General features: G+C 35.6%; 1 protein-coding gene across 3 annotated transcripts; it reads right to left on the bottom strand.

Annotated features, from left to right (window-relative positions):
- Positions 1-306: 306 nt before the first annotated feature.
- Positions 307-15,206, bottom strand: ccdc107 (coiled-coil domain containing 107). 3 transcript variants are annotated; one of them, XM_067390822.1, is made up of 7 exons: positions 8,908-9,998; positions 8,645-8,759; positions 7,274-7,509; positions 6,196-6,268; positions 6,002-6,092; positions 4,534-4,643; positions 307-2,867 (listed from the first exon to the last, which is right to left on the bottom strand). In XM_067390822.1, exons 2-7 carry the CDS (start codon positions 8,748-8,750, stop codon positions 2,536-2,538), a joined length of 948 nt encoding a protein of 315 aa, XP_067246923.1. In that variant the 5' UTR covers positions 8,751-8,759; positions 8,908-9,998; the 3' UTR covers positions 307-2,535. The 3 variants fall into 3 exon arrangements, with proteins under 3 accessions (XP_067246923.1, XP_067246924.1, XP_067246922.1); XM_067390823.1 differs by lacking the exons at positions 8,645-8,759; positions 8,908-9,998 and adding an exon at positions 15,080-15,206; XM_067390821.1 differs by lacking the exon at positions 8,908-9,998 and having other exon boundaries at positions 8,645-8,853.
- Between the last annotated feature and the right edge of the window lie 9,003 nt (positions 15,207-24,209).

The raw sequence follows: 24,209 nt of genomic DNA, 5'->3' as shown, positions 1-24,209 counted from the left end.
TATAAACTCTAGAGACCGTGCTGTGTGAAGATCCCAGAAGATCAGCAGTTCAAACTCAAAGCACACCTTCATTTTAAGTGCAGAGCCACATTTCTTTAGGTTAAATAACAAGTGAACATCTTGCTTTTATGCATCGACCTGATTGGCTGGTTAGAAACTGGCATTAACGAGCAGATGAACAGGTGTGTCTAAAAACATGGAGTGCATATGGAAACAGACTTAAAACGGTTACTGCATGAATTGAAAGCACACAAACTGATCAGACTAATAAACACAGAAATGTGCAATAATAACCACCTCCAGGAGTTTATTTAAGGCTTTCAACAGTTGTTTACAACAAACATACTCATCTGTAGGCAATACAGCATAACACATACACAGCAAAAACAATCAGCACAGGAAGTACATTGTCTTATTATTACATGCCATTCACATCCAATGATCTCCAGACGCTAAATCACATCATTCAAAGGCCATGCAACGAAATTATAAAAATATTTTTACTTTAATAGGACCAGTTGCATTTTTTTTTTTTATTTCAGCACTACTTTGGAACTTTCATATTTTCATTATTCTCAAAACAAAATTATGAAAACATTTTATTAAAAGAGGTAATCTGTAACTAAAATATCTGTAACTTCTAAATAACATATGAGGCATATTATAAAAAAAACATTAAATCTGAAAACTGGCACAGACAGCAACAATATAATCTAGAGTATGATCACATTTAGTGTTTGGTATTTGATTCAAGCTCAAAAAACATTTTAAAAATCAAAGCTCAAAGCTGTAACATTGCTGTGTTATCAAACACAAAACATTAAAAACGTCCTGTTTGAGGTCCTCACGTCTGAAAAGCTTCATAACACATGATTGTCATACCAGAAACATGCAGATGTGTAAAACCTCTTCCACAGGCCACGGCAAACATGCAAATGAAACATGAACCGCATAACGTCACTAGCTGCCTTGGATACACTGCTGACGTGACTGCAGGTGCATACTAACATATACATGATTATGACCAGTGTTGGGGGTAACGCATTACAAGTAACTTGAGTTACGTAATCAGATTACTTTTTCAAGTAACTAGTAAAGTAACGCATTACTTTTTCAATTTACAACAAAATATCTAAGTTACTTTTTCAAACAAGTAACGCAAGTTACTTTTTCACACTTATTGACTGACAGCTCTCCTGTCCCCATGTTGAGAGAAATAAAGTGCAGAGGGTGTTGTGTGCGCTGTGTAATCATGATGGTTATTGTAGTTTTAGACTAAATGTGAACATGCATTTACTCATCTCACTTGCACAAAAACATTCAGTATTCCTAAAATGAATAAAAACAGTGAAATGCAATCTCAGAATTTTTGCAAACCTGTAATAATTAATTATATTAAATTACACAAATAAACTTTATGTATTTAATCTCAATTATTAGCCAATGTCTTTGCTGCTGATCTTCAATATACCTAATTCAACCATACTAATAAGCAAAAAATACTTTAGATTAGAAAGGTTTGTTTGAGCTGCGCCCTCTACTGTACAGGTGTAAATATGCATTTCCTTCAGCCTGAGGCTTATTCATTTCACTTTTGGTGTGAAAGGCCCTTTTTGCCAAAAATATAACTTTTTTGTTGTTATTAAAAACAAACAAGCCCAGCCCCAGTGAGAAAAAGTAACGCAAAAGTAATGTAACGCATTACTTTTCATAAAAAGTAACGAAGTAACGCAATTAGTTACTTTTTTAGGGAGTAACGCAATATTGTAATGCATTACATTTAAAAGTAACTTTCCCCAACACTGATTATGACTGATTCAGACTACAGGAGAAACATTCATATTCACACAGCTTCATTACATTAGCCTGCATTCAATTACTGCTAACTATCGTCATGATTTAACAAATGCAACAGTTATTTGGCTATTGGCTGACATTTTTTCCCCAAGTTATTACAGATTATGAAGAAAAAACATTTTCTTATGTGGAATAACATCACTGATGAATTGATCACAGACCAAAAACATGTACACTAATGTTCAAAAGTTTGTTATAATGTGAAACATTAATGCAATTTAAAATAATGTTTTTCTTTTTGAATATATTTTTACATTTCTGTTATCAAAGCTGAATTTTCAGCATCATTACTCCAGTCTTCAGTGTCACATGATCCTTCAGAAATCATTCTAATATGCTGATTTGCTGCGTAATGATGTAATGAGTAATGATGCTGAAAAATCAGCTTTGATCACAAGAATAAATTACATTTCACAATATATTCAAACAGAAAACTATTTTAAATCTATTTTAAATTGTAATAATATTTCACAACATTACCGTTTTTACTGTAACAAATAAATGCAGCCTTGGCTTTTGAATGTTAGCGTATTAAGAAAGTAAACATGGTGTATTTTTTGTTTTCATTTTAATTATAAATGCAGTCAAATATGTAGACTTGGAACCAATGAGTAGCGTTCGCTTCATCATGAGGAATTAAATAAATATATAAATAGATCTGTCTGATTATCGTCCCAGTTACTCGAGCCTGTTGCGTCTTCGTAATCCTCCTGTCAGATCTTCTGGAAGTTTCTGAGCGACGGTAACATCATCTACACCGATGTCGCCCGAATCCTCGAGGGAGGGCATACTAGAGTCACTCTCACTTCCCACATCTTCCTCTCCCGCTGTGTGTTTGTTCTCCTCATCTTGATCTTCCTCCAGCTCTTCCTCAGAATCAGGTCTGAGCGCTCGGTGATCGTGTGGCTGCGTTTCATCGGTTGTTTGCGATTCCAGACGAGTTTCTGGAAGCTTTTCTGCTGCGGCCAAAGTCTCGATGAGTCTGTCTAGATTGCGTTCACATGTCGGCTCTAAAAGAAATAACCAAGTGATTCGCATCACATAACACCAAAACAAATCAGAAGCGTTCGCATGCTATAACGCGTGCATCAAAACGACACTTAAATCACGTGTGGATGCCATGGCATTACATGAAGCAAAATACTTTTTGATTCCAACATGCACAATCACATATTCAGCATGATTTATGAATGCATCATGAACTCGACTGACATGTATGGCAGCATGATCTACGTGATGTTGGCCAATTCAGTGCTACTTTGTTTATCCCACCGATTTGTTTACGGTATATATTATTTTCAAAGACCTGCTTTACTGATTGTGGTCGTCTGCTTTAGATATGCATAAACTAGAATTTGCATTTGCACCATGCACTAGTATTTACTCGCTGACATTATTGTAAACCCATAAATTAATAAAATTTACACACACGTCCAATTAAGATAAAAATTTTGGAGTAAATTGCCAGACCAATTTGATTTAATCTATAAATACAGATCAATAAAATGCCATTCTCAGTACTGGAATGCAAAAACAGATATACTAATGAAAATGGGTAAATAATAGTGCTGTCAAATTGATTAAGTGCATCTAACATAAAAGTCTGTGTTTACATAATATGTGTGCGTATATTCATATAAATGTATTAATACATTTTTATATTTTATATTATATATATATATATAATATATATATATATATATATATATATATACACACACACACACATATATATATATATACACATATTATTTGAAAACAAACTTTTGTGTTATATGCGATTAATCGATTTGACTGCACTAATAACAGATAAATATATTTTATACAAATTTGAGCAGCTAATTTAATTTAAAAAATAATTTAAAGGTTAATTTTACACCTTAAAACTCATCTTTGATCACCAAAATGACATATTTAAATGTTTTTTCATGCAAAAAAAAAAATTCATGCCTTAAAATAGCTTGAATGTAACTCGACACCCTTGCTTCATTTAGTATACGCGGGTCTATGAATATGCTAATTTGCCCCGCCTCAGAGATCCACTCGGTCAACTTACTGAGGTAAACGCTGCATGATGGTATCGCTCTTTATAACGTCGGACACATAATGATAATTAATATGATTAGCCTTTTGCTTGACTACCCAATTTTTCATATCAACAGAAAAATATACCGGCTTCTCTTGAGATTCCTCTGCTTTAGAGCGGTCATAGTTAATGATATGCTAAAGAAACACCAGCCATTTCAAACTACATTTTTGAGACTGTCCTTAGATCACTGCAGTTTTAAAGAGAAAATACTCAGCAATGGTATTAGAATTTGCACATAGTTTGTCTTAAAGCATATTGATTTGTAACAAATCAATACAGTACTTAAGTGCTGAGAATCATCGATACAAAAAAAAAACCCTCAAAAGTGAAATGTCTAGATGCATTACGATAATGAGATTGAGTAGGAAAAGTACTTATTTCCCCATAACCCAAACATTCATTCATCAATTCATCATGGATGTTTTTAAAAGCCTTTAATTCATACAGTTAACTGTACATGACACTGACAGTGTTACATAAATAGTTCATGACCAGTAGTGAGAGATATAACATGCTGGCGCTGTACTGTGAAGCGTTTGTGTACGCGTGTTAATTGCATGGGTGTGTACGGGCGCAGATGTGTTTACCTTCTATCCTGATGTTTGGACACTCCATGCCTCTCTTCTTCATTAGCTGCCGAATGCATTGCAGCTGCGACATTATCTCGTTCTTCTGCTCCATGGCAACAGACTTCACACTGCAGCAAAACAGAAAGAATAAACAGCAGGTGGAAAAACAAGCCCACACGGAGGAAACCGTACAACGAGACGGTCGCTATGAGCGTGCAAGAACGTTTCCATTTGAATGCTGCAAACCCTGCGCGGTTTGTTTTTGCATAACCAAAAACAAATCTGTCCATGAATGTGGTTTAAAGAAGTACATTGTTCCATGACTCAATATATCAAATTTATTTAAAACGGAGAGGATTTAACATGCACGATTCTGGAAAAAAACTGAGTATCATGATTTTTTTTTTTTTTGGTTTAAAATAGAGATCATGATTCTGAATAGACAACTAAACAAAATAACGTAATTTACTAGAGGTTCTGACAAAATGTTAATCTATTTAAACATTTTGAATTAAAATTTTGAATGAATGACTCACTCATAAAGACTTTACTTGTTTGTTACTGGATATATCAGCATTTTTAAACAAATGATTCAATGACAAACATTTTTTTTTTAACAGTCACTTGTCGCCACCTACTGGTGTAATGACGTAAGTGATACCAGAGACATAATTATGTTTCCATCCACCTATTTTTTATGCGATATCTTGGGATATCGCATAAAAAAAAAAAAAACTCTAGATGGAAATGCCAAGATGTGCATAAATTCTAAAAAATGTGCATTAAAAAAAAAAAAAAAAACATATGGGAAAAAAAACAGTTTTGGATACATTTTTTATGCGATACGTCACTCTAAAATGCCTGAGCAAAGTCTGTTGTTAAAATGGTTCGGTATAATTACCTCCCAGAAGCGCACGATTGCGTTCACAAAGGCATCTGAATGCAAGATACATGACAGCGTTTATGTTTCATCTGTGAGGCGCAAATGATTTATATAAAAATTATTATATACACTAGCTTCTATGAAGCAGCTTCCATTTTTCTTAGTGATATTTATAGCACCAGTTTATCAGGAAGTGACGATTTTGTTCTCTTCGACTGGATGGAAACAGCTTTATTTGCAAATGTTTGATGCGATATTCCAAATTTGCGCACAAGCTAAATTCGCAGCTTTGGATGGAAACATAGCTAGTGTTTATATCTGAAATATAAACTTTCATCCCAGTACTTCTGTGTTAATCTGAATGATTGTAACATACTTGAAGAGAATTGGTTGAAAAGATTGTTCGTGAAGCCGTTTCATGACAACGGCGCTCTCTGGCTCAACAGCAACGCTGTTTACTGTGATCATACTTGTCAAAGCTTTATTAGACATATAGCCGAATCAAGATTGCAGACTTTTAATGATTAGTCGTGCAGCTCTAGTGTTAACCTTAATCTGTATTTTCATGTACTTTAAAATCTATTTTTACAATAAATAACTCACCAGTTTGTAAGCGGGTCCAGCTGGGTCAGTATGGAGTTGAGCATCTTCTCGGTCTGAGCCAACCTCTGCTCCAGCTCATTCAGCTGATTCTCTGGTCCAACACAATGACAAACACGTCACTTTCTGAATATATTAAACAAATGGTGAGATTTTAGAAAAAGCACATTTCAGCACTTTCACTCATGCACACACACCCGTCTCCTCGGATTTCTTCACTCCTCGCGCCGTTTTGGCTTTCTGAGCTTCAGAATCACTTGCAGACTTTATCTGCAAACATAAATAAAGAAGAATGGATGTTGTTTTGGTCCCTATAATGAAGTCTATTTTTAGGACAGTCATTTTTTTATGCCTTGTGCCATAATTTTCCTTACAATCAAGCACATTTGGTTAATAGATTAGTTCATTTCAGAATTCAAATTTCCTGATAATTTACTCTCCTCCATGTCATCCAAGATGTTTATGTCTTTCTTTAGTCAAAAAGAAATGAAGGTTTTTGAGGAAAACATTCCAGGATTTTTCTCCATATAGTGGACTTCAATGGGGATCAACAAGTTGAAGGTCCAAATGTCAGTTTCAGTGCAGCTTCAAAGAGCTCTACATGATCCCAGACGAAGAATAAGGGTCTTATCAAAATGATCGGTCACTTTCTAAAATAAATAAAAATGTATATGCTTTTTAAACCACAAATGTTCGTCTTGCACTGCTCTGCAATGTGCCACGCATTACGTAATCACGTTGGAAAGGTCACGCGTGACAGTACCAATCTAGTGTCTACAAAGTGAATGTGCAAAGCTTAAGTCAAACGCCCTTTACAAAAAATAAGGTAAAAATGATGTTGGAGGAAAAAATTAGATCTCGGTACTTAAATCGTGCGTGACCCTTCCAACGTGATTATGTAATGCGCATCGCAGAGCAGTGCAAGACGAGCATTTATGGTTAAAAAGTATATACTTCTTTTTTTTCTTTTTAGAAAAGCACAGATTGTTTCACTAGATAAAACCGTTATTCCTCGTCTGGGATCGTGTAGAGCTCTTTGAAGCTGCACTGAAACTAATTTTGGACCTTCAACCCATTGAACCCCATTGAAGTCCACTATATGGAGAAAAATCCTGGAATGTTTTCCTCAAAAACCTTCATTTCTTTTCGACTCAAGAAAGAAAGACAGACATCTTGGATGACATGGAGGTGAGTAAATTATCAGGAAATTTTAATTCTGAAGTGAACTAATCCTAAGCATTACTGTATTATGCATAACAACGAAAAAGTCACCACCTTTAGAAACTTATAAGCGGCAAAGAGCCCGACTCCGATGGCATAGATGGGCATGAGAGTGAAGACGTAGCCCTTATTGTTGCTGCTGGATTTGAACTTGTCGCTCTTCAGCTCCTGCTCCATGAGTTTCTTCATCTGATGCATGTTCTCCACACCCTGGGACAGCTGAGGCGCTGCGTTCATGTGGAACTGTGGGTGACTTTTCACGCTACCAGGACCGACACCGGGACCAGGACCTGCAGGACAACACACAGACTCACAATCCTCAAAATATACATCAGATTCTCAGGGGAGACCATCTAGAAATTATTTTGAACATGAAAATGATATTAAACATTGGGGTTTGACTGTTTGGTGCATGAGACAAAATGAAGAGTTCAGATGCAAAAGCCTCTAAGTGCAAGCTTGATAAAAATGCTAATTTTAAAAGAAAATTTCAGATGGCACTTAGAGGCCTTTGCATCTGAACTCTTCAAATATAAATAATATCTAAATTGTTTCTCAAATGTATGTTGATGTTTTTAAGGTACAGAATGCATGCAATATATTTAGATTTAAGTTTAGCATCTATAAAAGCAAATAAGCACAAAAGCAAATGGCAGCTTGCTCTGCACTCTTACTAAAAAATAAAAGTTACTCAAATGTGTTTTATGGTTTTAAGGCACATGATGTACATAAACATGCTGAATTCATATATGAATATGTTAAATATAAAAGCAAATATGGATAAAAGCAATTGACAGCTTGCTCTAAAAATTATTTTGAATATAAAAATGATATTAAAGTGATTTGTTTACTGGGTGCATGAGACCAAATATAAATAGCCTATTTAAAAATAAAATAAATGTTATGTATTTATAGTACAGAAAGTTGCGTTATTAACTTATATTTAAATATGTTACATTTATGGATATAAGTTTAGTTCAATTTTACTTAAATTTTAAACTTTAGAATATATTGGGAGTTTGATTAGTGGGACAAAATATGTCTAAATAAAATAAAAGTTACTCAAATATATTTTATGTTAAAGTACAGAATGTTCGTAAACGTATTACAAATTCAGATACAAGTTTTTGTATAAATGCAAATACAAATAAAAGCAAATGACAGCTTCCTCTGCACTTTTACTAAAATAATTCTGAACATGAAAGTGATATTAAACATAGGCTGTATGAAATGACAAATATAGATACAAAGAAACATTTTTGGAGTAAATTAAGGGTGTTAATACAAACTTCACAGACCCGAGAGACGAGAACAGCAAAGACCGTCAAAAGGCCACAATATATCCAAGCACAAAATAATAGGTCATATAATAAACATAGGAAAACAAATATCAGTAAACCAACACAGCTGTGCTCGTGCCCGAACCTCTCTTGCTGCTCCGCGGCTCGAACGCCTGCCCGTCTCTGCTGCCGCCGCCGCTGAACATGCGCGGAAACAACACGAACACCAGCAACACCGCAGTGAACGCCATGACGAGCTGCTGTGAGGAGGACAGCACCATCTTTGTATTAGGAACTAATCTTGCTCAATTACATCTACGAGAATGACTCCCTACACTGTTGACAAAATCTCTTCTTCTTCTTGTGAGTGTGTAATGAGAGAAAAGGTGCGCGAGCGTCACTACTGACCTCTACAGGACTGACATGAAATTACAGCTTCACTCAGCGTTCGCCTGCCATTTTGGGGTGAAAGCGACTCGACTATCCTCTTTGGGGCCAAATGCATGTTTCGGAGTAGTATACTGCAGTGTTGTCACATGATAAACACAGAACATTGATTCAGCAAAGGTGTCCAGGTTGTTACCTTACAAATAAATGTGCTATAACATTAGTGATGCAAAAACTTGAGAAAATGAGATCCAGGCAGTCCAGCAATGATTATGTCAGAGATTAAATTTGAATGAGGAATAACACATTTATTAATTAAAAATTATAGAGAAACAAATTCATTAAGTAATTAATAGTTAATAATACAATTTTCAGTATTGTAAAATCCAGAGTATTGTATCTAATAGATGAAGATCAGAATATACAGAAAGAAAGAACAAAATTAAGACATTTGCAGAATGAAATGAGAGACAGAAGAGCAAAGGAAAAAGCTCAACTATCAACAACTCAGACTATTTTATACCAAAAGCATAGAAAAACTTACATCCCACTCAAAGTTAGCTTTTGTTCTAATAAGAAAAGGTCAAATAGATTTATCCATTATGTCACAGACTGTTCAGATGTCAATTTTTTTTGTTTTGTTTTGACCCCCTAAAGGGAATTTTGCAGATCTTCTGTCAGCAGAAATAATAACAGACTTTGAGTTCAAATGAGCAACTAATTCTGAAAACACCATCGCTTCTGCTGTACTTGGCAGGCATCCAATATCTAACCACAAACGTGTCAACATGACCTCTCACACTGGAACACTTTTGAATATAACAAGCATACATACTCTTAAATATAAAAGAAGAATAACCATAAAGGGTACAATAAAGAGTAAATACTTGAAAATATGATGAGAATTAATATATGGATTAGGAGTACATGAATGTATGAAATCAGATAAATCATAAGCCATAAATGATTTACATAAAATATGAATAAAAGTCATGAATATGAATATTGACCATTTTGGATCCACCAATTAGCCTACTTTTATGTGGAATTCGAATGAAAATGTCTCGACTGTCCTCAACACTCTTGATCTAACCCATAAAAATGCTGTTTGTGTAATGGAAATAGTCCACTGGAGGCGAGCGTAGTGAGAACCCAAGTGCAGTTTTAATAAGAGGGGAGAACAGGAAGCATGACACAAACAAACAAAATGAAACAAACTACAAAATAAAAGACATGAAAACCAAAACATGAACACCAAACCAAAACACCCGTGACAGTTTGTTGGGGTAAAGTCAAGTTGATTCTGTAAAAACCTGTTTTTTTCACTTAAAGGTGCAAAAGAGGATGTTTTGTTTTATACATTTTTGCAATTTTACTTGAAACTGTCTTTACTAACTGATAAAAGACTATTTATTATGTGCACTGAAAGGAATAATATTAATATACATCATCTGTGCACGAGGTAGGGCCTTAAAAACATCAGCCAAGATTGGCCCTCTGGCTTGTCAATCACTGCCATTACGTTCCTTGTGAGAGATGAGCGCGGCTGCGCGCTCCAGTAACTTTCCACACTCCACAGGCGCCGCATGCAATGTTTTTGTCAGGACACAGGAGTAACAACTGCAGATTATGAGTTACCTGCGGTGAGTCCGACATAATGAATCCACTAACACGACACAGCGAATGCCGGTGGTAAACACTCGTGTTCCAATACTTGTGCACGAGTTTTGGGAGGCGTTCCCTCGAAATTTCAAAAACTCAGTAACAGTCTTTGGATTCTCAGTCGACAAAAAAATCCACTCTATCACTTTTAAAATCAGTTGATTAGATTTTATTTTACTCTACAAAAAAAAATTAGGCTACGCTGAAAACTTGTGGTTAATGTGGTAACGTAAAAATATAATTATGTTTGAATCAGACTACTTTAGGTTAGCTAATTTTAAGGTTACAGGCATAGACTGTAAAAAAAGATGGACGACGCGACGTCGCTTCCTTCCATTGTAATGAACTGAAGCCAAAATGGGCCGACGAATGGGCGCTGACACGTTACGTAATACGTCAAAAAAAAAAGCCTGGAGCCTGGGTATGCGCAGAAGGAATCGTCAGAGGAGCCCGGAGGCGGAGCATAGACAGTAAAAGAAATGGACACAGCGACCCCATTGGAACTCAATTGAGACAAGTGAAGCCCATTTTTAGCGATTTTTAGCACTTCCGTTTCTGACGCGCAGACTCAAACTAAGCTTGATGACGTCAGCAACCTGTCTGACAGATGTAAATCTTCTAGTAGCTGTGCGTGCAAACTGCCATCATTAAATTACAATAAAAATTTGTTAAATTACGAGAACAAATTTGTTAAATTATGAGAAAAATTTAGTTAAATTTCGAGAAAAAAGTCGAGATAAAATGTTGAGAATAATGTCACTAAATCATGAGAATAAAGTCATTAAATTACGAGAAAAAAAGTCGTTAAATTACGAGAACAAATTTGTTAAATTATGAGAAAAATTTCATTAAATTTCGAGAAAAAAGTCTAGATAAAATGTTGAGAATAATTTCATTAAATCATGAGAATAAAGTCATTAAATCACGAGAAAAAAGTCATTAAATTATGAGAACAAATTCGTAATTTAACGTCTTTTTTCTCGTAATTTAACGAGTTTATTCTCAACATTTTATCTCGACTTTTTTCTCGAAATGTAACAAGTTTTTTTCTTTTAATTTAACAGCTTTAATCTCGAGATGGTTTTATTTTTTTATTATTGCTTGGCCCTAATCCTCTTCCGTACTTTTCTGTTTCTAGAGCAATAATATTTTTGAAACAGCAAATTCAGTAGATAAACTAAATATAATATGCCACTATAAACAACGCTAAATAATCAGAAACGGTCCTGCCATTTTAAATCAAGTTCAACTAATGTTACAGGAGATCGATTGCTGTAATTAGAGTAGGCTATCATTAGTTTTGTCCTGCTAATTATTATTTTATACCCATAAAAATAATAAGTAACTGCCAGATAACGATCACCTGCTTTTTCCCGACATGGTTAACATTAGGTGTGTTATCTTAACTAATAACATTTATTAATTAGCTTATGAAGCCCACATTTACATTGTTACAGAAAAAAGTTAAGTGATCCGTCAGATCCTGTAGGTCGGTTAGTACAGTTTACTGCTGAACAACTAATTTTGTTGAGTTTGAAAATTAATAGTTAGTTATATATCTTCAATCTCCCCTCAAAGCTCCGACAGTCCTCAGACAAGCTGCCAATCAACTGCAAATCATTACGACACGCCCCGCATCAAATTGTTAGCTAAAATCTAAATTATCACAAAAATGAACAATTGAATATATATCAGCATGATAACTACCTTAAATGACCAAAACCATCTTTCAAAAAGTTTTATTTGAAGCATTTATTTTTAAGTTTTCACTGAAGTCTCATTCGACTGCAGTTTATGACCTGTACTGCATCCAACCACCAGGGGGCGTTCAAGAGCCCGCAGCTTCACTTTTCAGGACATATGAGACACATCCGGTTTCAGGTAACAATATCCTATATCCTATCCAATATACCTATAGGTAAATAAATAACTAATTATAGCTGAGTTTTCCAAAACACCACAAATAATTATCTTAAAATTTATTATGCCATGTAGGCTATATTTGTCACACTCACACACTATCTGGAGTTTTGTTTTCAGTTTGCACTGTTTTCCCTTAGGCTATAGCTGTCATGACAGTTTAATAACCAGCTCAGGTGTGCTAATTATCCTTGCATTCAAAGGTTCAGACAAGGATAACTTCAGTTCTGTTCAACGCTGTCAGATCTCGTCTATGTTTGGATGTGTTGTATGCTACTCTCATAGTGTGGATTTACCTGTGGATTTATTAAAGACTGCCTGATTGCCTTCATCTTTGTATTCGTTCTAACAACACACGTTGTGACGATATTAAGGTAAATAGGCTATATTTTGTTATCATACAAATTAATATATTGGTAATATATCGGTACACTCTTAAAAAATGCAGGGTTAAATATGGACAAACCCAGGGATTAGGTTGTTTTCACCCAGCCATTTTTTTTCAACCAATTTTGGATTTATTTTTTTAGCCAGCAATATAGTAATCAGAGGTGGGTAGAGTATCCATAAACTGTACTCAAGTAAAAGTACAAGTACTTGTAGAAATATGTAAGTGAAAGTAATAATCTTAACAGTTACTTGAGTAAGAGTAAAAAAATATCCAATTAAAAGCTCGTTACTATATTATATATATATATATATATATATATATATATATATATATATATATATATATATATATATATATATATATATATATATATATATTTAATATAGCCTATATATATAATAGCATGTTATTATTTAGAAAGATATTTAAATTATTATCATAATTAGCATCTTTGCAACAAACACAGAAGAGACGAGCATTATTTCTGGCATCTGTCACCCGGATATCACTGCAAATCTTTTGCTTTGTTTGTATAATAACGTATACAGCTACATTTGAAAGAAGAGAGAAACTCGATGTGCTCGCGCTCATAACCTCTGAACACAAACAATGATCAAATACACATTGACAGACCTTCTTCTGTCTGTTCTCCAAAATGTAATCAAATGTATATTTCTGCAGGCGTGTGTAAACTGGTTAACTGTGTCAAGGCAAAGGCGTTAATTTTCAAGACGAACAGCCCAGGTGGAAAAAAAAGTACATTTCTATAATAAACTTAAAGTGCTCTATTTTTGTGCACTAATTTTGTACTTAATATACTAAAAAATTTTCTTTAGTACTTCTTAAGATCATCTTAAGAACATCTAAGTGTACTTAACTGTGCTATTTTGACACATCATGAAATATGAACTAAAATGTGCTTTTAATATACTATCTCTGTATTTAAAAATGTATTTAGATACTACTTATAGTACATTTGAACCCATAGTGTACTACAAGTGGTAGCTAAATATATATTTTTTAAAAGACATAGTATATTAAAAGCACATTTTTGTTGATATTTCATGCTGTCTCAAAATAGCACATGATCTTAACCCTCTACAGAACAGCGTTGCCCTCAGGCAATGGAAAGTTTTCTTAAGCCCTATGTTTAGTACATTTTTCTTTAAATGATTACAACCAATTGGAAAGGTCAAGAAAGTACCAAAGAACAGTTCAGTAAGTTGAGTCAATATCAAGAATCTTTTAAAGGTGGGACGTCCTGTTCTGACACATGGTCACAGGAGCACATGGTGTGAGGAGAAGGCAATATTATTTGCTTTAGTAATCATATTTAAAACGATATGAACTGTACATAAAATGTGTGCGCGTATGAAGGTGTAGAGAAGCCTTTTGTCAGGTTTTATGAAGTTTTTTTTTATTTTGCATGTTCAGAAATTCAGTTTTTCTTTTGGTTGCCTCAGGACAACGTTGTGCGATAGGGGGTACTTTTCGAGGATGTTTTAGACAGTACCTCTCATTGGCCATAATGTACAGTATTATAAGAAGGGAAGATGCTAGATTCCTGGGTGTGCAGGAACACCCAAAGTGATGTGTAAAAATTGTAACATACACCTCTGTCACAGCAGAGAAGAACTGCTTTTTGAAGTTTCGTACGGAGTGAAATCTTATTACATGAAGTACATTATATGACATGATACAGACCTATGCATGTATTAAATTCAATATATCAATGTCTTTCAAGTGTTTTTTCCTTTTTACTTAATGATTTCTTGATTTTTCTTTTTCTTTTTTTTATTGATTTTGATGATAATTTTTACTATGACTCTGTACCATTGTCGCAAAACATTGCCCTGAGGCAACGAAAAAATATTTTGGGGTTGGGAACATAAAATGTTCCCAAATGAACCAAAAAAATTATGTGGAATATATATATATATATTTTTTTTTTCATGTGCCATCAACATGTGTGCAGTAAAGGGTTAAGAAGTACTAAAGAAGAATTTTTAGTATATTAAGTACAAAATTAGTGCACGAAAATAGAGCACTTTAAGTATATTATAGAAATGTATATGAATTAAGATATATGTACATAAAAACGGTAATGAAATGCTACATAGGCCTACTATCTTATATCGTGGCGTAATAATCTGGTTGGTTGTAAAATGTCGGCTATTGCCTGTATCATGAATTGAAATCAAATGAAATCAATAGGCCTACCTGTTTAATTGTTCTCAGACAGCATACGCAGTTCAACTAATAAAGATTTTAATCGCTGGCAAACAACTGTATGCATTTGCAGATTTGCTTTTAATTGACTGTAGGTCCACTGCCACTTCATCCAACGCTCCGAGTGAGAAACCGCTTCAGACGATTCAGCGCGTGCAGGAACTGAACAAATCATTCAAACTGATTCGCGAACCAATATAGACAGTTTTGCCAACTTGCTCGACCAAGTCCTTGAACAGAATCGACTCAAAAGAGTGATTCATTTGTGAATGGGGCATCGTTCATGAAAAAAGAGCGCGCTTGGAATAAACTACGCATTTCTTAACATGTACAGTATTTAATTAAAATAAAGTAACGAGAGGAACGTCGCCAAATGTAGCGAAGTAAAAGTACATATATTTCATTACAAATCTACTCAAGTTAAAGTAAAAGTACCCACATTTAAATCTACTCTAAAAAGTACAAATTTTCCAAAAGTAAATGTAAATGTTACTACCCACCTCTGATAGTAATATAGTAAAAGGCATGTTTTTGCTCACCCCCAAATAGGGGCAAATTTGTGGGGTATTTTAAGCTGAAACTTGACCAGACCAGAGACTTATATTACATCTTGTGAAAGAGGGCATAATAGGTGCCCTTTAACCCAACCTGCTGGGTTTGTCCATATTTAACCCATCTTAGGTTGTTTTTAACCCAGCATTTTTTAGAGTGATATGCTAACACAAATGTGGCGAGGGGGGGTGTGGTTCAGCATGGCGGCTCACCTGCTTCCTTCCCGGGTTTCGGCACCAGTGTAACAATGTTCATGTAAGGAAGGAAGAGGATGGGTCGGCTTGCTGTTGGTGGATTTTATTAATAATAATAATAATTCACTCCGTAGACAAATAGTCAATGCCCAAAGCATGAAACACAAAGGCAGTTTCAAATAACTTTCCCTCCATATGATCCATGTCATAGAACTGACTCTACCAGTCTCCTGGCGTTTTGTACTCTCTCCACTACAATTACTGAAACAAGAGACAGGTGTTCGTTATTTGCGTTTAACCCACTCCCTCCCGCTGCAGACTTCGCTGAACCACGCCCCCTCACCACAATATGGTTTTATTTGTAAAGAGAATAGTTCATATGACCAGGCCAGGTGTCAAGGGGTATGCAATTTCATTCACAGCCAGAGTCTCTTCTCTCTGACATATCATGTGATGTATATCATACACACACACACACACACACACACAGGAGGTGGGTTCTAAGTCCTCCCCTTAGCACTGGATTTATGGGGGTGTTGTATGGTGACTGTGTACGTGTCAAAATATCTTGGACAGCAAAAGGTACCACACTTTCTTCCTTATCTTTGAAGATATGACACTGTTTACAGTACATTGGCTTCAGTCAGGACTTGGAGGGTTGCAAATCAATAAAAACCACTTGGTCCTTATGCACATAAAGCTGGGTAGAGTGAGCTTGACAGCTGAACTTGTGCTTTGTAAATAACAGCTCCTGGGATCAATCCCTACAGACAAAGAGAGTATAGATACAAGTGCAAAGGTTGGGTCAAATACTATTGTCCATTCCCATCTTCCCATCAAATTAAAAGGGGATGAAGAAATAATTGCAAATTTGTGTGTGAAAAATACAAATCAATCAAACCACCGGGGTGAGAAGGGGTTATTATCACGTATTCTTAGGATAAAATTGATAAAAATTGCCACATTCGAAAATGTACATATCTTTAAATCTTAACTGTCATTACCTGAATGTTTCATCTTTTGTGATAGTTTGTGAGTCCCTTGTTTGTCCTGAAAGAGACGACACGAGATTGAGTTCACGAGACCGAGACAAGATTTTTACACACTATTTTTAAGACATCCTTGATGAAATACATGACTATAAAAGTGCATTTGTAATGTTTTAACTAATCATCTTGTAATGTATTCAGTTCTACTTTCTGAGTATAAATTATCAGTAAAAGACACAAAATACTCGAGCACTGTAAAAGGTTTTGCCACTAACTCAACTGACTGGCTTCTCTCTGTATGATTTCAGTCTCTTCAGACCTTAAAACTGTACATGATTTATGAGCTTCTACAACTTTTGACCTCCAACTGAACTCCTTTCCACAAATTGATCATAGAAATAAAAACAGTTTAACTAAAAATTAATAAAACAGTTTGCTCTTATTAAGTGCAAACAATACTGCAAGTGTGATGCGGGCGAAGAGAGGATAATTAATAATGTAATCAATAATATTGTAATCATTTATTGTTTTATGTTGTTTCTTTTATGAAAAGTCTTTTAAGGGCTTCATTGCTGACTGCTATGTTTTTCTAAAGCTGCTGCACACACATAAACACTTCCTGAAAGCTTCCTTTTGCTTATGTAAATGCTAGGATGTTAAAGTAAACATAATCTTAATAGCCTGTGTATGCAAAAATTAGACATGTGCGTAATAAGGCCATAGTGCATTATAATAGATCTTTGTCTACACTGATGTATCTGATTTCCATGAAAAGAGGAACTGATACTGATCTGTCAGGCTGTGCTTTGAACTTATGATTTTACTAAACGTTTATTAATATTTTACTAAAGTTAGATCAAGATTGTTACTAATATTTTACTTTGATAATACTTGTATGTCAGACTCAAACATTTCAGAGATATTGGAAGTTGATTGACTCCTGTTATTCTGTTATGATATTTGTCATTCATTAAATTTACCTTTTTATCATTCAAAATTAATACGTCTATGATATATTTTCTGATTATATTTTATTAAGCAATGAAATAAATTTAATCATCTGACCTTGGATCTCCTAAATGCATCAAATAGTGTAACCAGTAGGCTACTCTCTCAATATTCAAAGTGCATAAAGAGACAACTACACAACCCAACCTAAGACAGCTTTCATATTAGGAGATATTTAAATGCATCAGGGAGCCGCTTTCAACATGCGATGTATTGAAATCGCGCTTGAATGCGCGCTGGCGTTTTACTTTCACTTTCGATTTCGCGATCGCACTGACTCTGTGAATGTGTGCTAAGCACGCATTCTGTAAGATCACACATTTGTCAGATGCTTTTAGGCTCTGCTGAGCAACGAATCCTGCGCCATTCTTGTCACTCACTTACTCTTGTCTGTAAGAACAGACATTTGTTAGACATGCTTTTATAGATCTGTTGTGCAATGAACAAGAGTAAGTACGTGACTGACAAGAATGGCGGAGGATTCTTTGCACAACAGAGCCTTAAAAGCGTCGGACAAATGTCTGATTTTACAGCATGCGCGCTCAGCACATATTAACAGAGTACGCAATCGCGAAATCGAAAGTAAAACATGAACGCGCACTCAAAAGCGATTTCAAAACCCGGCATTTTGACACACAAATCATGACACACTACTTTTCCCTTAAAGGAAAGTACATGTAAGTGCGTGCTTTCAAAAGTAAAAATTATCTGTATCGGTTCTGGCCCAGTATTTAATTGGCATCGGATGGATACCAAATTTTGCAATATCGCCTCTTGTGGCTAGTGGTTTTCAAAAGTCAGCCACTCAGCATTTTCACTGGCCACAATTTTGACATTGATACCATAGGGGGAAAAACTGCTATATATATATTTTTTAATATCTCATAATTTGGCAGCAGGTTTATTAGGCTGCTGTCACTTTAAGACTAGACACACAGATCCATTATACTGTTACACATGCGTTTTCTTTCTCAAATCTTCAATCACTTAAAACATAACTGACTGTGTTTACGTGAATACTCAACAAGACCGGCGTTTTGACATTATTTTGTGTGTGTTTGACTGTTTAAGTGCAATAAGCAGTGAAAAATAACTCAATTTAGTACTGAGAGGCGGCTTTATGTGCGAAACTTTGGGTGTGAAAACAAGATCTGTGGGATAAAATTATGCACAATACATGCAACCAGGGTTCCCACTCTTTCATGAACACCAGATTCAAGGACTTTGTCAAGCACTATTTATCTTATATCAAGCACCTATCAGATTCATAACCCAGCATATGTAGCATTAAGAAAGACCTCTTAATAAAGTAGGCTACTTAACATTTTAGAGGAGGTACAGAAACATTTCTACAAAAGTACATAGTATGAAACAGAAATTTTGGAAATGTGTTAAGACATTTTGTCATATTCTGTCACATTTATTTGTTGTCTTTAGTTATCTTTGTTTCTTTTTTTCATTTACTTTTCTTTAAATTGAAGACATAGGCCCTGTTTGGGTCCGTTTAGGCCCAAAAGTGCAAAATTATGCTGATATTTTTTTAAATCTAGTAGTTAGGTTTTTTTTTTTTTTATCTCAAAGTACTTCTGTAAAATACATTTAGACTCTTTCCTATATACTCACGAGTCACACACATTTATTTCCTTCCAACTAGGATTGCATTTTGCTCATTAAAATGCTTGGGCATGCACCTGCACATATATTCAGAAATCTGAATATATTTTGCTTGAAAATGTTTTAGTAATAACATTTTAAAAGAGTAGGTTTCATGAATTTAGACCAGCAAAGTCATTAATAAATAAACTCCATTCAAAATTATTTTGTTTTTCACTTTTTATTGTAAATCACATTTTTCAACTTTGAGCTAGAGGAATACAGCTGCTCAAACATGCAGCTGCTCAAAACTTCAATATTTTTTTGAAAAATATATACCTCATACAAAAAAAAAGAAAAAATGAAAATAGGACTCTCTATTACTTATTTGCTTTTAAAGTGTAGCTGTTTTTCCAACTTTTCAAGTTCTACTTTTTTCTCCTTAGCGCCATGTCTCAGGGAGTTTGATTTTGCTATCAGAGTAACTTGCCCCGTACTTTCAGCCTTCAAAGCATATTTGTCAGCTGATTCAACAAGAGCCTTCATATCACTCTCCAGCTTTTTTTTCTTTGAAACTCCTCAATTTTTTCAAACAGTGCTTTTCTTTTTTGATTCTTTGCTTGTGTTTCTTCTTTCTTTTTTTTTCTCCTTCAACTGGTCTGTTTCTTCATTTGCCATGTTCACAGGATCTAAAAAGCCCATATTTTTCACCAATATGTATTTCAGGGAAGACTTCTGTTGAAGTTTGTCAACCATAGCAACTAGACCATCTCTGCAGGACCGCCTGAAATCCATAATGGTGCTTGCACCAACCTTTTGCTTTGCCCTCAACTCCTTTAGGATCCTGTTGGTGACATAACCAAGGTCGTCACTTGAGCAATCAATGTAGTTTGTTGGCAATTTAATGTCAACATCCAGGAGCTTTTTTACAGACTTGGCTTCCTGCATGACCTCTGGTTTGATGAATCTACACATTAGATTCTTCAACATCTTGTGAAGATCTGCAGCCAGAAATGGCACCATTGGTTTATCGGTCTGGTACTTTGTTAGAAATGGGGTGACACTCTTACTCACAGATAAAGTAAAATTTTTCTGTGCTTCCAGCAGAGGATTCTTCAGTGATTGACAGACATCATCAAATGACTTGTTGTCAGGATTTGGTGTTCTTTTCCCTCCAACAGCACTCACATATGTGGCCAAGTTTGGCAAGATCTGCAATGCTCTCTCCAAGACAGGAGTGTTTTCTACCCATCTTGTTGGGCAGAATGATAGTGGAAGAAGACCGTCTTGTGTCTCAGTGACTTTAAGATATTCCTCTCGATGGGCAGGGCAGTCATGTAGGAGCTGATATATGGCACGTAGAAAACCATCAATCCTCCAACCTGTTGATGAAAGTCCTTTCTGGAACGCCCCATTCATGATATGCAGACCACAATTGCCCAAGTTCAAATTCCTCTGCAAGTGACTGTTCCACCTTCTTGTAAAAGGACCAATTTACATTTGGTCCATCCATGGATATTTGCAACATGTTTTTCTTTGGCAATGCCTCAGTGCCTTTCTCAAAGGCCAATTTGAGATCATTTGCTCTGGCATGCCCCATGAACTCAATATCAAAAAATTGTGTCTGAATCTGATCACCATTCCAAAATCGGACATGAAAGTCACACGGTTTTGATTGTGTCATATGAGAGACTCGTCGAAGAGCAACACATAGTTCTCATCTCCAGATTTGAGTTAGTTGGTGAGCAGACTTTTGAAATGGGGAGCTAAACCATAAGTGCATATGTAGGCGCACTTTGTCTGGCCACATGAAAAGTTCTTAGTGAAATTGCTATCAGGGAACATTGCTGAGAAAAGCTGACCTGTAGAAATAAAATAAAAAAACTAGTATCTTTCCTGAATAAATAAATAAAGAATAATTTAAGCATGCCTTTATTTAGCTTGTTACCACTACAATTAACTCACTGGAACAATTAACTGTTCACTGGAATGGAATGAATTATGAGATTGTGTCACTTTAAGTGACCACAATATTTCTGGCTTCATGGTTGCTTCCTTTGTGACGCTGACAATTTGCGATCGTCTCTGTGTCCCAATTGTTGAGGCTGTGGTGGTAGGTTGTTGCACTGGCATAAATTGTTGAATGTTTATAGCTGTGAAAAACATAGCATAATGCTTTTGAACCCTACACGGAACCATTCTAGAATGAACAGATGCGTATTGTTTTGAATGAGAGAAAGTGTAATGCGCAATATGGTGGAATAAGTCCTGCCTTCTAAATAAGAACCAATCGCTGACTGGTAAAGTCATCTAGTCACTGCAGCAGCCGTTAGAAGCACCGGTTTCTATAGAAACAGTCAGACGCGCGCCTCCGAAATGAAGCACAAGAGACGCGCATTTAGGTTTGCGCATGCGCATTAGCTTGATCCAGCCTGAAAAATACATTTTTTTTATGATTCGAGAGTTTAGAAAAAACATTTATGAGACAGTTGTTGTCAGATTTCATTGGTGATATCAAATATGAAATTTAATCGTAAGGTTGGCGAACACTTTTGGAGAATTTGATGTTTCCCCATTCAAAGAGATAGGAGCTGCATGATGCCCAGGATGCCCGTTTCAAAGATGGCCGCCGAGTGAAATGACTTGTCTTAAAGGGACTTTGGTTAAATACAACATATATTAAACTGTATGAGATTATTTACCGTTTGCTTGACTCTTCATTGCCTTTTGATGTCCTCCGCATTTTGCACGGCTCTTCAGTGCCGACTCCCCCATGGAATCCAATTTTATGTTTTTCTTGCAAATTGAACATGTTGCTAAATGTAAATATGTTGGAACTTTTAGTAACCAGTTCTTATATAGATCGATACCGAGCCAGGAATCACTAAACTTGCACTTCCCTGGCATTGGGCCTATTATTTAGCTCTGCTCTCCATCGATTCATGCAGGGCGGTGCTTCAGCTTACATGCTAAAGTACATAAGCAACGTTTCGTTCCATCTTTGATAGCACATACTGTAGGACAATTTCTGAAACAACACCATTTTCTAAACAAAATTTATTTCAAATTTAATTCAAGCACTTTCAAGGACCTATATTTGATTTCAAGTACTTTCCAGGCCTTGAATCCATGTGTCTGAAATTCAAGTACTTTCAAGAAGCGTGAGAACCCCGTGCAACGCTGAAATTCAAACCCTGTAACAGCAACAATATTCTCTCTAATCTCTCGCTCTCGGAGAGAGAGAGAAAGAGCAGCTGGTGTCCTGTTTCTATTCTGTGAAAAGAAATGGGTATATAAAAGTTTCAGACACCTGCAAAAGAGGAACAGGTACAGCCTGTGTTGATGAGAAATGGGGAAGATGTTATCAACAAGCAAATTAATATGATGCAAATTATTTATGCTATTACTTTTTTAGCTGTCAGGTGGCTGGGAAAGAATTCCCCTCAAGGCAGAGACTGATCAAATTGCGCCTTGCAATTTGAAGTGTCGTCAATTATCTCAAATTTCTCTTTTTCTTCTGCGGCAAACTCAGCAGACAACATTTGATGTGCTTGTCACATGTCACTTCACTTCAACTGATTCAAGGTCTCTTACACCTAAGCAGAAGTCATGAACGGTCATATGACTCAAATCATTCGTAATGCGGATGAGCTGCGTATTTGAGCCTATCATATTGTTTAGGCTTGTTTATTTATAAAAAGCATGGCATGATCACTGTCCTTTGGAAGCCAGGACTCTTCATTCCAGGCTTTGTGGAAATGGTTCACAAACTTAAAAGGGGATTCAGTTTCTTCTTGTTTCATATTGGCTGCGTGTGTAATATCTCTTTTAGACCTGCAACGCGATTCCAAGAATGGTTTGAAACTGTCCATACAAGATTTGTTGGATATTTAACAGTCCCTCGATCAGTTAATTCCTCAAAGAATTCAACCAAAGTCTCTACATTCTCAACTTTTTTCTTCTGTCACATCGCATAACACTCACAACAAGACTGTTCCAAAATCATGGCTCGTGAGATGAGCATATCTAGTCTGCGATTTCAGAACCAGTTCTCTTTCACGTCTTACTGTGCTTGAATGGTTGAATACAGACAGGATAATGTCAAAATGCCCCCTTGTGTGGAATATTCATGTAAACACAGCCAGTTATGTCTCAAGTGAAAGTAAAGACTTGGGTCTGAACTAAGTGTGTATCAGAATAATGGATCTGTGCGTTTGGTCTTAAAGTGACAGCAGCCTAATAAACCTGCTGTTGCTCTGTCTCATTCATCTGAATCAAACAAAAGAGATAACAACTTACTGCTCTTGACTAAATAACTTTTTTTTAGCCTTAATAAGAATTGAATTCATACAGCCATATTTAGGGCCCGAGCACCGATGGTGTGAGGACCCTATTGTAATTGCTCCGTCAATTCTTCTTCTTCTCCGAAATGAATCACATTTTTGAGGGGCCTTAACATGCTCGAAAACTCATTAAACTTTGCACACGCGTCAGAAGTGGTGAAAATGTATGGGTTTGGTTTTCAGAATTAGGCATGGCAAAATGGCTCGATAGCGCCACCTACAATATTTCAATTAAGTGCCCTTTGCGCTACGTTTCACGTACAGTTATGAAATTCGGTAGGCAGCTGTAATAGTCCAATACCAAAAATCTGTAAACGCAACAGGAAGTGAGATATTTTGAATTTTCTCTGCAAAATGTTGGCAGTTTTTGCCATTTCCAGACGTTGTACTTTAACAAACTCCTCCTAGAGATTTTATCAGATAAACATCATATTTGGTCAGT

This window comes from Chanodichthys erythropterus, chromosome 8, assembly GCF_024489055.1.
Source record: "Chanodichthys erythropterus isolate Z2021 chromosome 8, ASM2448905v1, whole genome shotgun sequence".
NCBI classification, from domain to species: Eukaryota; Metazoa; Chordata; class Actinopteri; order Cypriniformes; family Xenocyprididae; genus Chanodichthys; species Chanodichthys erythropterus.
Note: the sequence above shows the minus strand (reverse complement) of the source record. Positions and strands in the feature narration are given on the sequence as shown.